At 33.6% G+C, this 20,076-nt stretch overlaps 1 protein-coding gene and 1 long non-coding RNA gene across 2 annotated transcripts in view; one reads left to right on the top strand and one right to left on the bottom strand.

Moving 5' to 3' along the window:
* The window catches only part of zfh1 (Zn finger homeodomain 1), a 49,729-nt gene extending 47,239 nt beyond the window's left edge, over positions 1-2,490 (bottom strand). The window contains exon 1 of the mRNA XM_075292565.1: positions 1,379-2,490. Within this exon, the coding sequence (XP_075148680.1) occupies positions 1,379-1,478 (100 nt within the window). The 5' untranslated portion in view covers positions 1,479-2,490. The remainder of the gene's footprint in view (positions 1-1,378) is intronic.
* Positions 2,029-20,076, top strand: part of LOC142222421 (uncharacterized) — a 148,494-nt gene continuing 130,446 nt past the window's right edge. Inside the window, exon 1 of the long non-coding RNA XR_012718310.1 lies at positions 2,029-2,107. This is a non-coding gene — a long non-coding RNA (uncharacterized LOC142222421). The remainder of the gene's footprint in view (positions 2,108-20,076) is intronic.

Raw genomic sequence — 20,076 nt, 5'->3', positions numbered from 1 at the left:
GTAAGAGCTTGAAATTGAATCAGATCTCAGGGAATATCGTTTCTTGATCTTATTTAAAATTTCGTAGGCTAGTAAAGTAAAAATTAAATTAAAAGAAGTTTTGAAATATTTTAATTAAACGATTTTTTGTTTTGATCTCGAAGGACCATTTTTCTAGGCCGAAGGACCAAATATTAAGTCAATTGAATATATTTACCAATTATTTAAGTTTATTATACACATACAAATATTTCTCATATTTTTTGTAATAACATTTGCCGACGGTAAATGGAGCACTCAAAAATCAAGGGAGATTCGTACAAAAAAATTTAAGCTTTGTTTGAAGAACTTGGTAATGACTTGGAACAAAGCACAGGTTCATTTTTTAATGTTTAAAAAGGGTCTCTAATTTGTTAACAGTTTTTAACGAAAAAAATACTTCTTTTAAATTTGCAACCCTTTAAGAACCTAGATGTTTTTTTGTTTTCAATCTATCAAAACTAGGAATTAGTTAATTCGCTTCATGACATCCAATGTTGTTCTCTACAAATTGAAGATTTTTCGTTCTTATGTTTTTAATGCTCAAGGATCATTTAAATAAGATATATCATATTTAACTCTCTAATGCCCCAATTCTTTTCCCATCTGATTAAATTTTCAAAGTTAACGACACAAAAGCAAGAGAACTAAGGAAGAAAAATTCATACCGTAAAATTCAGCATATGCTGCAAAGCCTCTTGAATAGTTTCAAATAAGTTTTATTTTGCCCATTTTTGTTGTCTTAAGTTGTGTTTTACTAAAAGCTTCCTTAAATAACCAATAACATATATTTTAGGTCAATTTTAGTTTAATTTTGAGGTCAAGTTAGAGGGCGACTTTAGTAAAACTTATATCTCAATAGATTGAATCTAAAGGAAACAACGTCTAAAATATTTTTTATCTCGAAGGACCATTTTTCTAAAACTGAATGCTGGATAATATTTCGAGTTTTAATGGTCAGTTAAAACTTTATATTCATAATTCAATATAGGTGTATATAGAATATATGCAAAAAAATTTGAATATAAATACTTTTGATCTCGAAGGACCATTTTGCCTATATTTATGAAAATGTTTTGTTTTCTGGGTTCACAAAGAAAACTATGATGACTATAGTTTTTCAGATTAAACAAACATTTGATTTCTGATCTATATCAACAAAAGTTTGCCGTTGGGAAGAATAAAATCATTTGGTTTCAATGAAAGAAATTTATGAAATCTCAATTATTATAGCTAAATAAATTTAAAAAATTAAAGTTTTGTAACTTTCTACAAGGTTCATTCTTATCTTTGCCTACTTAACCTATTAGTTTTTTTTTTGTGATTTCCCAAAAAATAATAATTTTCTTAGTTTACTTACATTGCATGGTGAATGCTGGCGATGAGGGCATACTTTGGTTGATTATATTATCCTCTTGACCAAAACGTGATGTTGACGACGGCACCAAACACGACAACATTGGAATGATGTTTGAGAGGCGCGTTTTCTTAAACCAAAACTAAACTCAAACTCTTTGTTTCTTCGATGAACTCTTGGTTCGTCGGAGTGGCTTGATTTCCTTGTTGCAATGTAAATTATAGATTTCCACTATTTTATAGTTTATATATGGTGACTAACAAAAGCTATGTCACGAATCACAAGTTATCCAAAGTACGAGCTATTTTGTTTTTTGCCAGATATACGGAAGAACCCTGGCTAGGCTAGAGTTGTAGTAAATTGCGATTGAGTTAATCTCACTAGGTCTAGTAAGGTATACATTTTAACTATTTTGATTTTTCTAAGTAAATCTTCTTTTTTATAATCCAAATTATTTTGATTTTGTTTTAATAAGTTTTGTTAAGAGTTTTTTCACTTGATTTTTTACCCGATAGATTTTTTTTCTAAATCACTTTGTTGTTTTTACTTTTTCAAACTCTTTTCATTTTATAAGTTTTTAAAGAATATTTCAATTTGTTTGGCATTTTTTTCTTAATTTCTTTGTAAGAAGAAACTTGTCACTTTTTTAAATACTTTTCTATATTTTTTCAAATTCAAAAAATTTTCTTGCCTTTTCTTTGAGCTTTTTAGACGTTTTCCTTCTAACCTCAGGTGAGATTGAGAATTTTTCGTTTTTTTTCTAAAACTTGTGTGTTTTTGTTTTGAATTTGACAGTATTGGATGTTGTGTTGTAATGAACGTTTCTTTTTTCTTCTTGCTATTTTGTTTGTTTATTTTGGAAAAATTGTTTAATAATATAGAGAGGAGAACAGCGCGTATGTCTTTTCGCCGCGACGTTCTGTTCGCTACTGGTAGAACACGTTTGTACGCGACAAAGTGATTCCAATTTTTTTACCGTTGCCTGTGAATGAAAGAGCTCTCGAGGACCGAGCAGAAGCGCGATGATGATGATTATGTCGTCGGCGACGACGACGACAACAGAATCAACGTATATGAGGGCAAAACTCTTTATCCGCGAATAACGAAATGCTCCGTGTTCAAATGTCCCGTACGTAGTATCAGAAAATACGCACACACTCGTTGACGGCGGTGGCTACAATCAGAAAAACGACCCTCTTTATTAGTGTATTTACTGAGGTACACTCACACACAAAGTTACATTCCAACCGCCCGCCATACGGTCAAATCTATCTACTGTATTCAACAATGACTGACTGTGTAAAATGGGATAAATGTTGGCATGGTTGTTGTTTGTTTTTCCTTCTCTCGAGTCTACGTAGAGTTATAGAATAGAACAAAAACAACTAGCAGAGGATGTTATCGCCAAAAATAAGAGAGAAGTTCTAGTAAAATAAAACATCATTACAAAATTCTCTCGGATAATAAGAATATTTTATATACAGAGAGAGCCAACACTCACACATAGACAGAACGTCATTATCATGCTCTCCCAGCATCTTTGTTTCACATCAAACGAAATGTTTTCTCTTCTCCACATATTCAATTCTCTCTCATCATATGCTAAGGCACATTCTCTTATTGCATTGAGTGTTCTTTTTCCTGTTACTTTTACAGTTAATTATCATTAGTTTTGTATTGTTGTTGCTTATGAAAGGTGTCTAGCAAGAGCGAGATATTATGCCTGTTAACAGTGGTGGCAATTGTGGCCACCGTTGTGGTGGTGGTTTTTACTTCTCTGTTTTGATAAATTCATTTGAATGTATTAATACAAGGAAGCGAGAGAATGAGAGAGAGAGAGAGAGAGAGAGAGAGAGAGAGAGAGAAGTCAACTCACAGATAAATGGAATTTTACTTGTTAACTGTAAATGTAAGTTTCTACGTGTTAATGTAGGTGGGTGGTTTTGTTTTTCTCGTACGCTGTGTGCTAGGTACAACATACCGTTGAGTACGAATAGCGTATGAGAAATATATAGTGTGTGAATTATGACGATGTTGTGGATGTTCGTATTGTTTTCATTGCCCTTAACAGCGAAGGGGTATTTCATGTTAGCTTCGTTAGGTGTTATTCTAGTGATTGTATACGTATGCTCGTGGGTTGTGTGAGTGATAAGCCTGTGTTACAGACCTCATCACCGTGTTATCTCTGTTAAAAGGAAATGCTTGAACCAAAATGCATCATTGCATCATTTCCGTTTCGGAGTTTCAATGGTACACACATGTTACCGTTACATAGGAGACAAAAACAAGGATTGCAAAATAGAATAAAATTAAATTTTTAGATATTGATAACAAATGTTGCGTTCTAATTTGACGATTTTTTTTTTCAAAACTAGACAGCAGAAATAAAAATGCAGAAATTTTTGTAATATAAACCTTTATTTGCTTTAGCTGTGATTTTCTGAAAATTTTATATTTATCGTGAAACTTTAGTACAACAGAAGATTTTACCGACAAAATTACAAAAAAATTCCACAAAATTATTTTGAATTAAAATGCCTATGGGAAATGTATCAATGCCAGACCGGTACATGACTAATCTCTGGTGTGCAAGGACCAATCTCAGTTTTAGTCAGACCGTATGCAGGGGACCGGTCTCTTTAATATAGGTTTGTCATTGCCGGGTTAATTTACACTTTAGAACACGACTTGGACTGATTCCAAAGGACACATACTGGGGCAGATTAGTAAGACCATCTTATGGAGTCATCATAAACCTGTCTGCAACAACTTCTTAAGAATTTGAAAGTCAAAGCTTTCGGAACATGGTGCAGATTAGATTATTCTAATAATTGTACTTCAATAAATACGTAGATCCAATACGATTTTAATATCAACAGAGTACAGAAATTAATAAATTATGCGACAAACTGGAGCATAGGTAATCTGCATGAATTTTTCATTTAAAAATAATTGGCAATAAGGCAGCACGATGTTGTCATCACTTTAATTATGTACACATGTGGACAGAAAAATAGGTGTAGGTTAGGTGGCAGCCCGATATTTCAGGCTCATTTAGACTATTCACTCCATTGTGATACCACATTGGTGAACTTCTCTCTTATCACTGAGTGCTGCCCGATTCCATGTTAAGCTCAATGACATGGGACCTCCTTTTTATAGCCGAGTCCGAACGGCGTTCCACTTTGCAGTGAAACCACTTAGAGAAGCTTTGAAACCCACAGAAATGTCACCAGCATTACTGAGGTGGGATAATCCACCGCTGAAAAACTTTTTGGTATTCGGTCGAAGCAGGAATCGAACCCACGGTGTAAGTATTTTTTTAACGAGGCCACGGTTTTTCTATTTTATGCTTTTTATTGAATATTCCGGAATTATTTATAAAGTAGACATATTTCGTGCATTTGAAAATTAGTTTAGAATTCAAATAATAACTTAAAATAAAGTAAATTCAAAAAAATCGTCGAATTTTATATGGACAGTAAAATAGGTGTATATGAAAAAACATGAAAATAATATAAGAATTTGTACATTAAAGTTATTAGCTAATATCGTGTATATTCACCGGGATTTTTAAGAACAGCTTCAATTCTCTTAGGCATGGATGACATTAACTTATGGCAAATCTCTACCTCTATATGTTTTATAACTGCAGAGAAGCTTAGAGAAATGTATCTTGAGTTCCCCCAAAGGTTTTCAATGAGATTGAGGTCGGTGGACTGATTTGGCCATTCAACAACGTTCGCATTCTGATCCCGAAACCATTCACTCACTAACTTTGATGAGTGTTTCGGGTCGTTATCAGCAGGATAACAAGTGAAATATTTTCCTCAGAATATGTTAGCATAACTGTCTGAAATGTACAAAATTTGTGCCCTAAATTTAAAGAAAAACAAGAAACTTCGCAAAAATTTATTTATGATTTACCGCTCGATATATTTGTATTACAAGTTTAGGAAAATTAGAGTCATTTTTACAAGTTTTCGAAATCAGAAAAACATATATATGGGAGCTATATCTAAATCTGAACCGATTTCAACCAAATTTGGTATGCATAGCTACAATGCTAATTCTACTCCCTGTGCAAAATTTCAACTAAATCGGAGTTAAAAATTGGCCTCTGTGGTCATATGAGTGTAAATCGGGCGAAAGCTATATATGGGAGCTATATCTAAATCTGAACCGATTTCAATAAAAATTGGCACACTTGACTATAGTACAAAGTGTTCTTCTTGTGCAAAATTTTGAGCAAATTAGGGTACAACTCTGGCTTCTGGGGCCATATAAGTCCATATCGGGCGAAATATATATATGGGAGCTATATCTAAATATGAACCGATTTCTTCCAAAATCAATAGGGTTCTATTCTGAGCCAAAACACATACTTGTGCCAAATTTGAAGTCGATTGGACTAAGCTTTGATTACAAAAATGTGTTCACGGACAGACGGACATGGCTATATCGACTCAGGAGCCCACCCTGAGCATTTTTGCCAAATACACCCTGTGTCTATCTCGTCTCCTTCTGGGTGTTGCAAATATATGCACTAACTTATAAAGGGTGATTTGTTAAGAGCTTGATAACTTTTTTTAAAAAAAAACGCATAAAATTTGCAAAATCTCATCGGTTCTTTATTTGAAACGTTAGATTGGTCCATGACATTTACTTTTTGAAGATAATTTCATTTAAATGTTGACCGCGGCTGCGTCTTAGGTGGTCCATTCGGAAAGTCCAATTTTGGGCAACTTTTTCGAGCATTTCGGCCGGAATAGCCCGAATTTCTTCGGAAATGTTGTCTTCCAAAGCTGGAATAGTTGCTGGCTTATTTCTGTAGACTTTAGACTTGACGTAGCCCCACAAAAAATAGTCTAAAGGCGTCAAATCGCATGATCTTGGTGGCCAACTTACCGGTCCATTTCTTGAGATGAATTGTTCTCCGAAGTTTTCCCTCAAAATGGCCATAGAATCGCGAGCTGTGTGGCATGTAGCGCCATCTTGTTGAAACCACATGTCAACCAAGTTCAGTTCTTCCATTTTTGGCAACAAAAAGTTTGTTAGCATCGAACGATAGCGATCGCCATTCACCGTAACGTTGCGTCCAACAGCATCTTTGAAAAAATACGGTCCAATGATTCCACCAGCGTACAAACCACACCAAACAGTGCATTTTTCGGGATGCATGGGCAGTTCTTGAACGGCTTCTGGTTGCTCTTCACTCCAAATGCGGCAATTTTGCTTATTTACGTAGCCATTCAACCAGAAATGAGCCTCATCGCTGAACAAAATTTGTCGATAAACACATTTCGAACCGAACACTGATTTTGGTAATAAAATTCAATGATTTGCAAGCGTTGCTCGTTAGTAAGTCTATTCATGATGAAATGTCAAAGCATACTGAGCATCTTTCTCTTTGACACCATGTCTGAAATCCCACGTGATCTGTCAAATACTAATGCATGAAAATCCTAACCTCAAAAGAATCACCCTTTAATACCCTGTTCCACAGTGTGGAGCAGGGCATAAAAATTTGTGAAGCAAAGATTATAAACTTTATTTTAATTTAAATTTCATTTTAAAGAAATTTGTCCTTAATATTTTGTAAATTTCGCATCCTAAAATTTTGGTTACGTAATCTTTAATATCACGTAAATATTTTCTTTAATGTATACGGACAAAACGACTTCATAATAGTTTATCTATTCTCGATTCATAATAGTTTATCGATTTTTGGACAAGGAAAAAATCTTTATATACCAGAGAAATGCGTTATGTTACCATAGACCTAAGCTAAAAACGCATTCGTATATTAAGGACATGAAATCGTTGGCCTCATGGCAATTTGTTTTTCAGTACATCATACGCTGCCTTATAAATACTGTGTGAAAATGGATTCATATCGATTCATAATTACTGTTGACTCCTCTATATAAACTGATCAAGAACACTCAAACAAAAAAAAAGTTTACTTGGATCCGAAGATTTTGACCATTCCTTAAGGATTTTGGTATTGATTCCGAGTCGAAGATGCGGCTTCATTGTGATAAAGATATATTTTAGGGACCTCTTTAAGATCAATAACATTAAAATTAGGATACATATCTCATTTATCAAATTTTCATTCAAGTTTATAAATCCAAATTGAAACAGATTCAAACTAATTCCAAAAACACTTTAACTCAAGCAAAATTCTCAAAAAAAAAAAAGACTTAGACCATATATCAGTTAATGTAAGAACAATTTCTTTAAATCAAAAATTTTGATCTTTACTTTAAGAAAAGTTGTGCTTAGTTGAAAGACATACGACTTAAGCGGAGCGAGAACTATATACAAGAATCGTGTCCTAGATTTAATGAAAAAAATTTTGATGCAAATATATGCACTAACTTATAATACCCTGTTCCACAGTGTGGAGCAGGGCATAAAAATTTGTGAAGCAAAGATTATAAACTTTATTTTAATTTAAATTTCATTTTAAAGAAATTTGTCCTTAATATTTTGTAAATTTCGCATCCTAAAATTTTGGTTACGTAATCTTTAATATCACGTAAATATTTTCTTTAATGTATACGGACAAAACGACTTCATAATAGTTTATCTATTCTCGATTCATAATAGTTTATCGATTTTTGGACAAGGAAAAAATCTTTATATACCAGAGAAATGCGTTATGTTACCATAGACCTAAGCTAAAAACGCATTCGTATATTAAGGACATGAAATCGTTGGCCTCATGGCAATTTGTTTTTCAGTACATCATACGCTGCCTTATAAATACTGTGTGAAAATGGATTCATATCGATTCATAATTACTGTTGACTCCTCTATATAAACTGATCAAGAACACTCAAACAAAAAAAAAGTTTACTTGGATCCGAAGATTTTGACCATTCCTTAAGGATTTTGGTATTGATTCCGAGTCGAAGATGCGGCTTCATTGTAATAAAGACATATTTTAGGGACCTATTTAAGATCAATGACATTAAAATTAGGATACAGATCTCATTTATCAAATTTTCTTTCCAGTTTATAAATCCAAATTGAAACAGATTCAAACTAATTCCAAAAACACTTTAACTCAAGCAAAATTCTCAAAAAAAAAAGACTTAGACCATATATCAGTTAATGTAAGAACAATTTCTTTAAATCAAAACTTTTGATCTTTACTTTAAGAAAAGTTGTGCTTAGTTGAAAGACATACGACTTAAGCGGAACGAGAACAATATACAAGATTCGTGTCCTAAATTTAATGAAAAAAATTTTGATGCAAATATTATAAACTTTCTTTTAAATAAAATTTAACTATTATAACATAAAATGGTCTTAATTTTGCGTGCCCTAAAATTTAGGTTGTATAATCTTTCATATTATGTCAAAATTTTTTTCAGTGCATGTAATCAATTGGACCTGCGCGCCTTTGTGATTATTTATAGAATAAATTAATTGACATGAATATAGTCAAATCAACGAACCTTTAATGCTGTTTTACAAAATTGTAATTATTTTAAATATTTTTCCAGTTCTGTAAAACTGACCCTATTTTTTTGTCCGCTTGAAATTTATAAACTTCACAACTTTTTATGTTTTTTAGAATCAAGTTAACACTTTCGGGTTTTGTTTCCTTAAAGCGTGATACGGTCAAAATTTGGCCAAGGGAAAACTCGTTTAAATCGGTAAAATCGTTTATTTAAAAAATCAAATTAAATTTCTTTTTCAAGTTCAATTAGTATAAAATTCAGGAAAAATATTCAGTTAGGCTTTCGCTTTTCTAAATCCGAATTGCCGGGCCTCACGCTTGACACCAGCCATCAGATTTTGTACAGCCACCTTGTCCACCTTCTTCGCCGCATAAAGCCAGTTTGCCTTGAACTGCTGCTCGTCCTTAGCAGTTTTTTGGTCTTCTTTAGGTTCCGCTTGACAATAGCCCAGTATTTCTCAATTGGGCGGAGCTCTGGCGTGTTGGGAGGGTTGTTGTCCTTGGGAACCACCTGCACGTTGTTGGCGGCGTACCACTCCATGGCCTTTTTACCGCAATGGCAAGATGCCAAATCCGGCCAAAACAGTACGGAACAACCGTGTTTCTTCAGGAAAGGCAGCATACGTTTATTCAAACACTCTTTCACGTAAATTTCTTGGTTGACAGTCCCGGAAGCTATGAAAATGCTGCTTTTCAAGCCACAGGTACAGATGGCTTGCCAAACGAGATATTTCTTTGCGAACTTTGACAGTTTTATGTGCTTGAAAATATCTGCTACCTTTCCCCTTCCTTTTGCCGTATAAAACTCCTGTCCCGGAAGCTGCTTGTAGTCGGCTTTGACGTAGGTTTCGTCGTCCATTACCACGCAGTCAAACTTCGTCAGCATCGTCGTGTACAGCTTCCGGGATCGCGCTTTGGCCGTCGTATTTTGTTTATCATCGCGATTTGGAGTCACTACCTTCTTGTAAGTCGATAGTCCGGCTCGTTTTTTGGCTCGATGTACGGTTGTAGACGATACACCCTCTCTCTTTGTCGTCTCAGCGGCTTCCGGTTTTCGATTTCCCCCGATTCAGACTTCCTGGCTGTCGACAAACGTTCCCCAAACACTTTAATTACATTTGTAACGGTTGATTTGGCAACTTTTAGCGATTTTGCCAGCTTTGCGTGCGAGTAGCTCGGATTTTCGCGATGCGCGAGCAAAATTTTGATACGCTGCTCTTCTTGCTTGGACGGCATTTTGACAACTGAAGAGTGAATTCCAAAATAGGAGCAACATTCTACAAACACACACCTTCAAAATGAGGGGTGTTCAGGTTTTTTAAATGCAAAATTGAAAGAAATACGTCAAGTTTATATTGACCCAATTTTGATCGTATCACCCTTTAATTAACTATAAGGAAGATGTTTATCTAGAATTGCAAAAGTGTTTGCCACTATTTACAACATTTTTGCACTTTCCTTGCAACAGAGTCACGATAACATATATCAGACTGTGGACTTTCAAATTGATCTGTTTGTTTGTAATAGCAAATATGTACTTTCATTGCAATACCAGATTGATTTTCTCCAATAGATATCTTCTATATCCTTTCCTCATATAATATCTTCTACTATCTTTGTTCATAATAACATTCGGAGAAATGTGAAAGGGGAAATGCTTTCACTTTATCGTAAAATCAAATGACTATCATTAACAGTAAAATAATAACAGCAATGCTCTCTCTCTCTGTATCGAATACGCACACACACAACTACACATTCTCTTAACATTAAGATGTTACCGCTGCATTGACATAAAATGGTAAAACACAGTCAACGTATTCATCTCCGGAGTACCACTATACCGTCAGCAGTGAAGGATGAGGGTGTGTTTGCCATCAGTTCTGCGGCCCGTGTATAGTGTATCGCCCGGTACCGTTAATCATGACAGTGATGATAATATTCTTTCACTTATTTTTACAACATACGGATGAAGAGTGGCAACCGAAGTACATAGTACTGGTGGTTGGTTGTTTGTAGCTTATACTCGTTGGTGGTGATGACGGTGACGATGATAGTTGATATGAATGCTGTATATTTGAGTTTACAATTTCAGTTGACCAAACACCGAAGAAACGACCGACATATCGACCATATGGAAAGATGTGAAAATTGAATAAAATTATGAACACGTAATAATGAATGAAACTATACACATTTGAGTTAATAAGTCAATAAAAAATTTGAACTGTAATATAATACGGGGGGTAATTATATTTTCAGTTTTTTTGGGGAGAATTTTGTAAATAGGTACTTTTGTTTAATTTTTATTATAATTTTGGAGCTATAGTAAAGTGATATAGAGTGACTGACAAAAAATGAGCTCAAAGAGTTATAGATGATGAAGTACATGCCATCCTAATTAATTCCGTTTTACTGATAAACAAGTTCATCATCGAAAAAAAACGAAATTGGTTGCTTGATTCTACACTGAAAAAAATATTTTCGTGAGGCCAAAGATTTCATGTCCTTAAAAGACGAATGCAAATTTCGTTTAGCATAAAAGACGCATTTCTCTAATATAAAGTTTTTTCTTTGTCCATATAATACGGGGGGTAATTATATTTTTAGTTGTTTGGGGGAAATTCTGTAAATACGTACTTTTGTTTAATTTTTATTAGAATTTTGGTGCTATAGTAAAGTGATATACAGTGACTGACAAAAAAATGGTCTCAAAGAGTTATAGATGATGGCATGTACTTTCCCAATTAATTCCGTTTTACTGATAAACAAGTTCATCATCGAAAAAAAAAACGAAATTGGTTGTCTGATTCTACACTGAAAACTATATTTTAGTGAGGCCAAAGATTTCATGTCCTTAAAATACGAATGCAAATTTCGTTTAGCATAAAAGACGCATTTCTCTAATATAAAGTTTTTTCTTTATCCAAAAAATTTGGATAAAAACTACGGATTCCAGAAGCCCAAGAAATAAAATCGGGAGATCTGTCTAAATGGGGACTATCCCAAAACATGAACCGATACTCACCATTTTTGGCACACTTCTTTATGATCCGAAAATACCTCTAGATTTCCAATTTCAGGCAAATTGGATAAAAACTATGGTTTCTATAAGCCCAAGAAGTAAAATCGGAAGATCGTTCTATATGGGTGCTATATCAAAACATGGGCCGATACTCACCATTTTTGGCACACACCTCTCTATGGTCCTAAAATCCGTCTAGATTTCCAATTTCAGGCAAATTGGTTAAAAACTACGGTTTCTATAAGCTCAAGAAGTAAAATCGGGAGATCGGTCTATATGGGGGCTATACCAAAACATGGACCGATACTCACCATTTTTGGCACACTTCTTTATGGTCCTCAAATACCTTTAGATTTCCAATTTCCAATTGGTCTAAACAAAATATTGTTTGTATTGTTCAAACATAGTATGTTTCACCTTAGGGCATACACCAGTAGAAAAAAGTTTTAATGAAATTTTCTTTGTGTGAATATATTTTTAAGCCGCCAATTGGTTACTTCCATTTTTTTACTTGCAGCATTCTCTCTAGGTCTCTCTTTCTAAACACATATATGTTTATAGGCTATTTCTAAATTTATATATGTTTGCATCTAAGCATATTGTATTTGCTAACATTTTATGTCCCAAACATAATATGTTCTAACATATTAACATATGTATATGTCCCAAACATGTTATGCTAGTTTATAAACATTATATGCTTGCACTTAAAAATATTGTGTTAAAAAAATTGAGTTCCAAACATATAACTTTTACACCCAAACATATAAAAACAGTATTTTTCGTCCGTGTAGAGGCTTCTTTGGCGAAACTATAAGCAAGTACCCAGCAAAAAAATTTTGGAAGTTCTTCTGAAGGCACAACTTTAAAAGAACTTCCAAAAATACCCTTTTGTTCTTTATTTTAACTGCACTGGAAGTTGATTTGAGTTAATCGCTGTTTTCATATTTTTAATGGGAAATTTTTTTTTGTTGTTGCAAATAGTTTAAAAACAGATTAAGATTTAATAAAATGGAACGAATTATTTAAAATTTGCCAAAAAAATGTTAAATCCTTTCTAGAAAAATTGCAATTTTTTTTTTTAAATATTTGATGACAAACGTTCCAGACAAGCGTTATTATGCATTAAAAATCATAAAAATTTTAAAAATTATTTATTTGTCCAAATATCACAAAATTTCTTAATTCACATCCAAAACACTTAATTCACCTCACACCTTAAGAAGTGATGCAAATTAAGTGCAGCGGCTTTTGAAATGGTGGACATCCGTCCTGTGACAAGCCCATGTTAAATTCATCGCTTCTGCGTCAATTTGGCACCACTTCCGGATCCAAAAAGAACATTTTCACTACTTTTTTGGCGACGTTTTTTTTACTGCGTAGCTCTACGGACAATACGTACTTCCTCGAATGTGATATATCCTGCCTTAAAATGTTGACCAAATGTGACTAATACCTTGGTTAAATACAAAAATAACGGTGTATAATTGTGAAGGGAATAGCAAAAAATAATCGAAATACATTTTAACCACAAATGTCAAGTATAGTGCTTGAATATGTTTGTAAACAATTCCATCTATTACTTTGTACTTTGAGGAACTTATTTTTTGTACTATTAAAGCATGTGGTTTACTCATATATTTTATGTATTTATATTCTTCATATATTATGATCAGTGTTGCCATTGTGCGACTTTAGTAGCATTTTCCAACCTTTCTGACGGCATGAGACTTTTTGTGCGACTTTTTTAAAATATGCAAAAAAGGGAAGTCCTTCAATTTTGTTTCAACCACAGTGAACCCACCAAGAAGAAAACTTTCGGTTAATTTTAGAAAATTTTGAATATTTGTAGGAAATTTAAACTAAACTGCATTACAAACGTTGGCATCACGCCGATGTCATAAAAATAAATATTTTTCGACAAATTCAAGAAAATTTATTAGACATAACTAAGTTTTTTCACTTGTTAAAGAAAATTTTGTAGTTTGAAGGAAAACTTGGAGTTCAAAATTGCAAGAATGTCTTTAGTGACATACGAAGTTCATGATGGACGCATTTATGGTAAAATTTACAAATTTAAAGAAATTCTGAACTATTTTGTGGAAGACACGAATTTAGTTAATCTTTATGCTTCATTTGAGTATATTTTTTTCTCGGTTTTAGTTAATTTAACTAACGTACACAAAAAATTATTAGAGTAAAGGAAACTTTCTCCAAACATAATAATTCCATGAACTAAAATAAAGTTAAATTGGCTTTAGTGAAAGTTCACTTCTTTTGAGTGCAAATAGCAACATGTGTTTCAGCGGTGGATGCTGAGTGTTTCAAAGCCTCTTTAAGTACTTCACCGCAATGTGAAACGCCGTTTGAACTCGGCTATAAAAAGGAGTTTACTTGTCATTGAGCTACCCATAGAAGAACAGAGAGAAGTAAATCACGTATAGTATCACAACGGACACCTAACCTACGATACCTAACCTACACGGTATTCTGGTATATTCAGTCTTTGTTTTATTGCATACCATTTCAGCCACTAGATCCATTCTACACTCAGAGAATAGTGAACCCATTAGCGAGTTATTTTTTACTAACCAGTGTTAATATTGAACTTCATATGTCACTAAAGAAGCATGTACCCATAGTAAGTTCAACATTTTCCTATATGTTAGTAATTTGTTTTAACTTTTATCATGTTCAAATTTAACTGTTCAGAAGTAAAAATTTAATTACATAATACATTTTTTCAAAACGAAAGAAATTAATGTTCTGGATTTCCTAGACCACCTGGTGACTTATATTTAGTACAAACCACTATTCATCTGTAGTACAAATCCTTTAGAATCATTTATTACATTTTATTTTTATAATTTTATAACATTTTACCTTTTGTCCGGACGGAGAAAATTGACTCAGAAAATTGAACGTCGTAACACGTAAATTCCATAATATTGAGTAGTTCAGAATTTTACTCACAGTTACTTAAATTTAACTATTGATGAACAAAATTAACTAAGTGTAAGTAAATTGAACTTACGGTCATTACCAGCAAAATGTTTAAGAACTCCCAATGAGTTTGCAAATGGACTGAATCAAATATAATAATAGGAAATAAGTATTTTCTCGAACGTACGAAGAAGTTTCTCAGCGTTACTGAACTTTTATGTTATTGTGCAATATTACGAAGTCTAGTTGGACACGATGAATGTCAATTCTAACTACACGGACGAAAAAGACTGTTTTTCATATGTTTGGGTATAAACATTATATGTTTGGAACTCAAATTTTTAAACACAATATTTTTGAGTGCAAACATATAATGTTCATAAACTAGCATAATATGTTTGGGACATATATGTTAACATGTTAGAACATATTACGTTTGGGACATAAAATGTTTGTAAATATAATATGCTTGGATTCAAACTTATATTAATTTAGAAATAGCCCATATGTGTTTACAAAGAGAGACAAAGTGTATGCTGGAAGTAAAATAATGAAAGTAACCAATTGGCTCATTACAAATATATATATACACAAAGAAAATTTCATTAAATATAGGAAAAATAATACGTGTGAATATAAACAAGTATAAATTTACATATTATGAGTAAACATATATATGTTGTGATATAAGACTTCGCCAAAAATTGTATATGCTTAAGTAAAATATTAAAATGAGTATTCGGAAAGAAAATTCATTCGGAACCAAGATAAAATATATTTGAAAACAAGTAAGTAAAGTCTAAAGTCGGGCGGGGCCGACTATATTATACCCTTCACCACCATGTAGACCAACGTTTGTTTTACCATCTCAACTACTTCAAATTTGCTGGGAGCTATATAAAGGTTTGCATTTCCAGATACAAATACTTTTAATGGAGACAATTTTTTGTACTTCTACAAAATCTCTAGAATTAAAATTTAAATCGGCTAACGCCCTGGAATGAAACACAATGCTAATAAAACAAGTATATACAGCAGTAAGTTCGGCCGGGCCGAACCTTAAATACCCACCACCATGAACAAAATATTAGGGTTTCCTTTGAAATTTCAGGAGGGCTTGAGGACTTGGGGATACTTCCCGAAGATAAATTTAAAGATTTCACTTATGAGGACTATATCAGATTCTGGATTTATAAGAACCATTTTTGCTTGAGTTTTAGAGGAATCATTAACAAGAAAATAAGTGTGCAAGAAAATTATAAAATAACGTCTTGATTTGAAATCTTAAATCTTTAGAAGTAAAATCTGGAAATTTTACATTGAGTTTCAAGCCATTTTCATGATAAGTGCGCCTTCTACATCCTCAAGAAGTGAAGTCGGTTTATATGGAGGCATTACCAAATGGACCGATAGAAACTTAATCCGATACACGTTTTTGTGAGTCTAAAATACCAGAATATTTACAATTTCAGGCAAATCGGATAAAAACTACGGTTTCTACAAACCCAAGGAGTTAATCGGGAGATCTTTCTTATGGGGGCTATACTAAAATATGGACCGATACTCACCGTTTTCGGCACACTTCTTTATGGCCCGAAAATACCTCTAGATTTCCTATTTCAGGCAAATTGGATAAAAACTTCAGATTCTAGAAGCCCAAGAAGTAAAATCGGGATATCGGTCTATATGGGGGTTATACCAAAACATGGACCGATACTCACCATTTGTGGCACACCTCTTTATAGTCCTACAATACCTCTAAATTTCCAATTTCAAGTAAATTGAATAAAAACTGCGGTTTCTATAAGTCCAAGAAGTAAAATCGGGAGATCGGTCTATATGGGGGCTATACCAAAACATGGACCGATACTCACCATTTTTGGCACACCTCTTTATGGTCCTAAAATACCTTTAGATTTCTATTTTTGGACAAATTGGATAAAAACTACGATTTCTATAAGCCCAAGACCCCAAATCGGGAGGTCGTTTTATATGGGGACCATACCAAAACATAGGCCGATACTCACAGTTTTTGGCACACGTATTTGTGGTCCTACAATACCTCTAGATTTCCAATTTCAGGTAAATTGAATAAAAACTGCGGTTTCTGTAAGCCCAAGAAGTAAAATCGGGAGATCGGTCTATATGGGGGCTATACCAAAATATGGACCGATACTCACAATTTTCGGCAGACGTATTTGTGGTCCTACAATACCTCTAAATTTCCAATTTCAAGTAAATTGAATAAAAACTGCGGTTTCTATAAGTCCAAGAAGTAAAATCGGGAGATCGGTCTATATGGGGGCTATACCAAAACATGGACCGATACTCACCATTTTTGGCACACCTCTTTATGGTCATAAAATACCTCTAGATTTCAAATTTCAGGCAAATTGGATAAAAACTACGATTTCTATAAGCCCAAGACCCCAAATCGGGAGGTCGGTTTATATGGGGACTATATCAAAACCTGGACCGATGTAGCCCATCTTCGAACTTGACCTGCCTGCAGACAAAAGACGAGTTTGTGCAAAATTTCAGCACGATTGCTTCATTATTGAAGACTGTAGCGTGATTACAACAGACAGACAGACAGACGGACAGACGGACATCGTTATATCGTCTTAGAATTTCTCCCTGATCAAGAATATATATACTTTATATAGTCGGAAATCGATATTTCGATGTGTTACAAACGGAATGACAAACTTATTATACCCCCATCACCATTCTATGGTGGTGGGTATAAAAATATGGGAAATATGAAGCGAAAGAAATTTTGATGCAATTGTATAAAGGAGCATTTGTGATGTATCAGGCGATACTTATGTATTCGAGATATAGGACAATTTGAGTAACATTTACAATTTTTGCTACTCAGCAGTGACGATTTTACAAGGATATTGGTTAGATCTTATATTATTTGGCCAAGTCGGGCGACTTGGAGCCTTATTTAAAACTCAACCGTTTTGTGGAAAGTCTGGCATTACAGTGTGTGGGATATGACTAAGATATGGGGAAATCATAACAGAATTTTGTGTAAAGTGTGGGAATTTGGCCATATTTGTATAAACCGGAAGAATGAATATATGGAGGCTTTATCTAATTCTGAACCAAATTAGATCAAACTTGACACACTTAAATATCATATTAAATATATTCTCCGTGGAAACTATGCAGTCAATTGGAGGAAAATCCCATTGAAAATGGGTCTAAAATATGAAATAGTCTACCATATTTTACCAACTTTGGTGTACATATAATGGGAGCTATATATAATCTGAACCGATTTCGTCTAAATTTGACATGCATAGTTAGAATAATAATTCTGTTATCTCTGCAAAATTTCACGTAAATGGGAGTTTAACTTTGGCCCCCGTGGTCATTTGAGTATAAATCGGGCGAAAGATATATATGGGAGCTATATCTAAATCTGAACCGATTTCAACCAAATTTGGCACACTTACCGATACTGTTAAACGTACTCCTTGTGCAAAATTTGAACCAAATCACGGCAAAACTCTGGCTTTTGAGGCCATATAAGTTCAAATCGGACGAAAGATATATATGGGACCTATATCTAAATTTGAACCGATTTCAACCAAATTTGGTACACTTACCGATACTATTAAACGTACTCCTTGTGCGAAATTTGCACTAAATCACAGTAAATCTCTGGCTTTTGAGGCCATATAAGTCCAAATCGGACGAAAGATATATATGGGAGATATATCTAAATCTGAACCGATTTCAATCAAATTTACCAAGCATTGGTAGAATGTCAGTTCTACTCATTATGCAAAAATTCACGTAAATCGGTAGTAAACTTTGGCCTGTGTGGTCATATGAGTCTAAATCGGACGAGAGATATATATTGAAGCTATATCTAAATCTGAACCGATTTCAATCAAATTTACCAAGCATTGGTAGAATGTCAATTATACTCTTTATGCAAAATTTCACGAAAATCGGTAGTAAACTTTGGTCTCTATGGTCATATGAGTCTAAATCGGACGAAAGATATATATGGGAGCTATATCTAAATCTGAACCGATTTAGCTGATATTTTGCAAATTTTTCGAGACTCATAAAATATTCGGATGTACTGCATTTGAAGAAGATCGGTTGATAAACACGCCAATTATGACCAGATCGGGGATAAATATATATGGCAGCTTTATCTAAATCTGAACCGATTGTTTCCAAAATCATTAGCGATTGTCTTTGTCCCAAAAAACGAGCCTATGCCAAATTTCAGGACGATCGGACTTAAACTGCGACCTGTACTTTGCGCACAAAAATACATGAACAGACAGACAGACGGACGGACAGACAGACAGACGGACATCGCTAAATCGACTCAGAATTTAATTGTAAGACGATCGGTATACTAAACGATGGGTCTTAGACTTTTCCTTCTTGGCGTTACATACAAATGCACAAACTTATTATACCCTGTACCACAGTAGTGGTGAAGGGTATAAAAAGAGCATGAGTTTTGTTTATCATTTTCGCATTACGGGCACAATTTTTTTGTTTCGTCAAAACAAATCGGAACGTAGGACGAGTAAGTCAAAATATTCAAACAAAGGTAATTAAAGGGATCTTCATAAAAACTAACGAAAGGGCACTATACACTGAACAAAAAGCATGTCCGGTTCCAAATATTGTGTCTCCACTTTAACAATTTTGGTATTGATTCCGAACCAAAGAAGCGGATAATACAAGTAAGGATGCTTTTAAGACACAATTCTCTTCTAATTCTCTTTCAAATGGGGTTTTGTGTACTTGACTCTACGAAGCACATTTCAATTTTTCGCTTTTTCAGCTTTTTTTCACATGCTATAAAATGTCCGTTAAAAACAAGACATCCAGTAGAAATTATGATATGTTTCAAGTAAAAAATTTCTTTAAAATAAAGTATTGAAAAACATATCCTATTTTTTAATGATTTTGCCTTGTAGTCAAGATGCAAAAATGCAACAAATTTAAAGACAGTTTCATTAATTTTAAAGAATTTTTCTGAATTATTAAAGTCAAGTTGACCTTAGTCCAAAATTTTGTTCTTTCATGTTATGATACCCATTTTTAAGTCAAATCACTTAATTATAACGACAATACGACTTCATTGAAAGTATCGACCTTTGAACATGGAAAAAAACTTTATATTAGAGAAATGCGTCTTCTAAGCTAAGCAAAAGTTGTATTCTTATTTTAAGGACATGAACTCTTTGGCCTCACGACAATATTTTTTCAATG

The sequence above is a fragment of the Haematobia irritans genome, chromosome 1 (genome assembly GCF_050003625.1).
Source record: "Haematobia irritans isolate KBUSLIRL chromosome 1, ASM5000362v1, whole genome shotgun sequence".
NCBI lineage: Eukaryota > Metazoa > Arthropoda > Insecta > Diptera > Muscidae > Haematobia > Haematobia irritans.
This window is presented reverse-complemented; position numbering and strand designations above follow the sequence as displayed.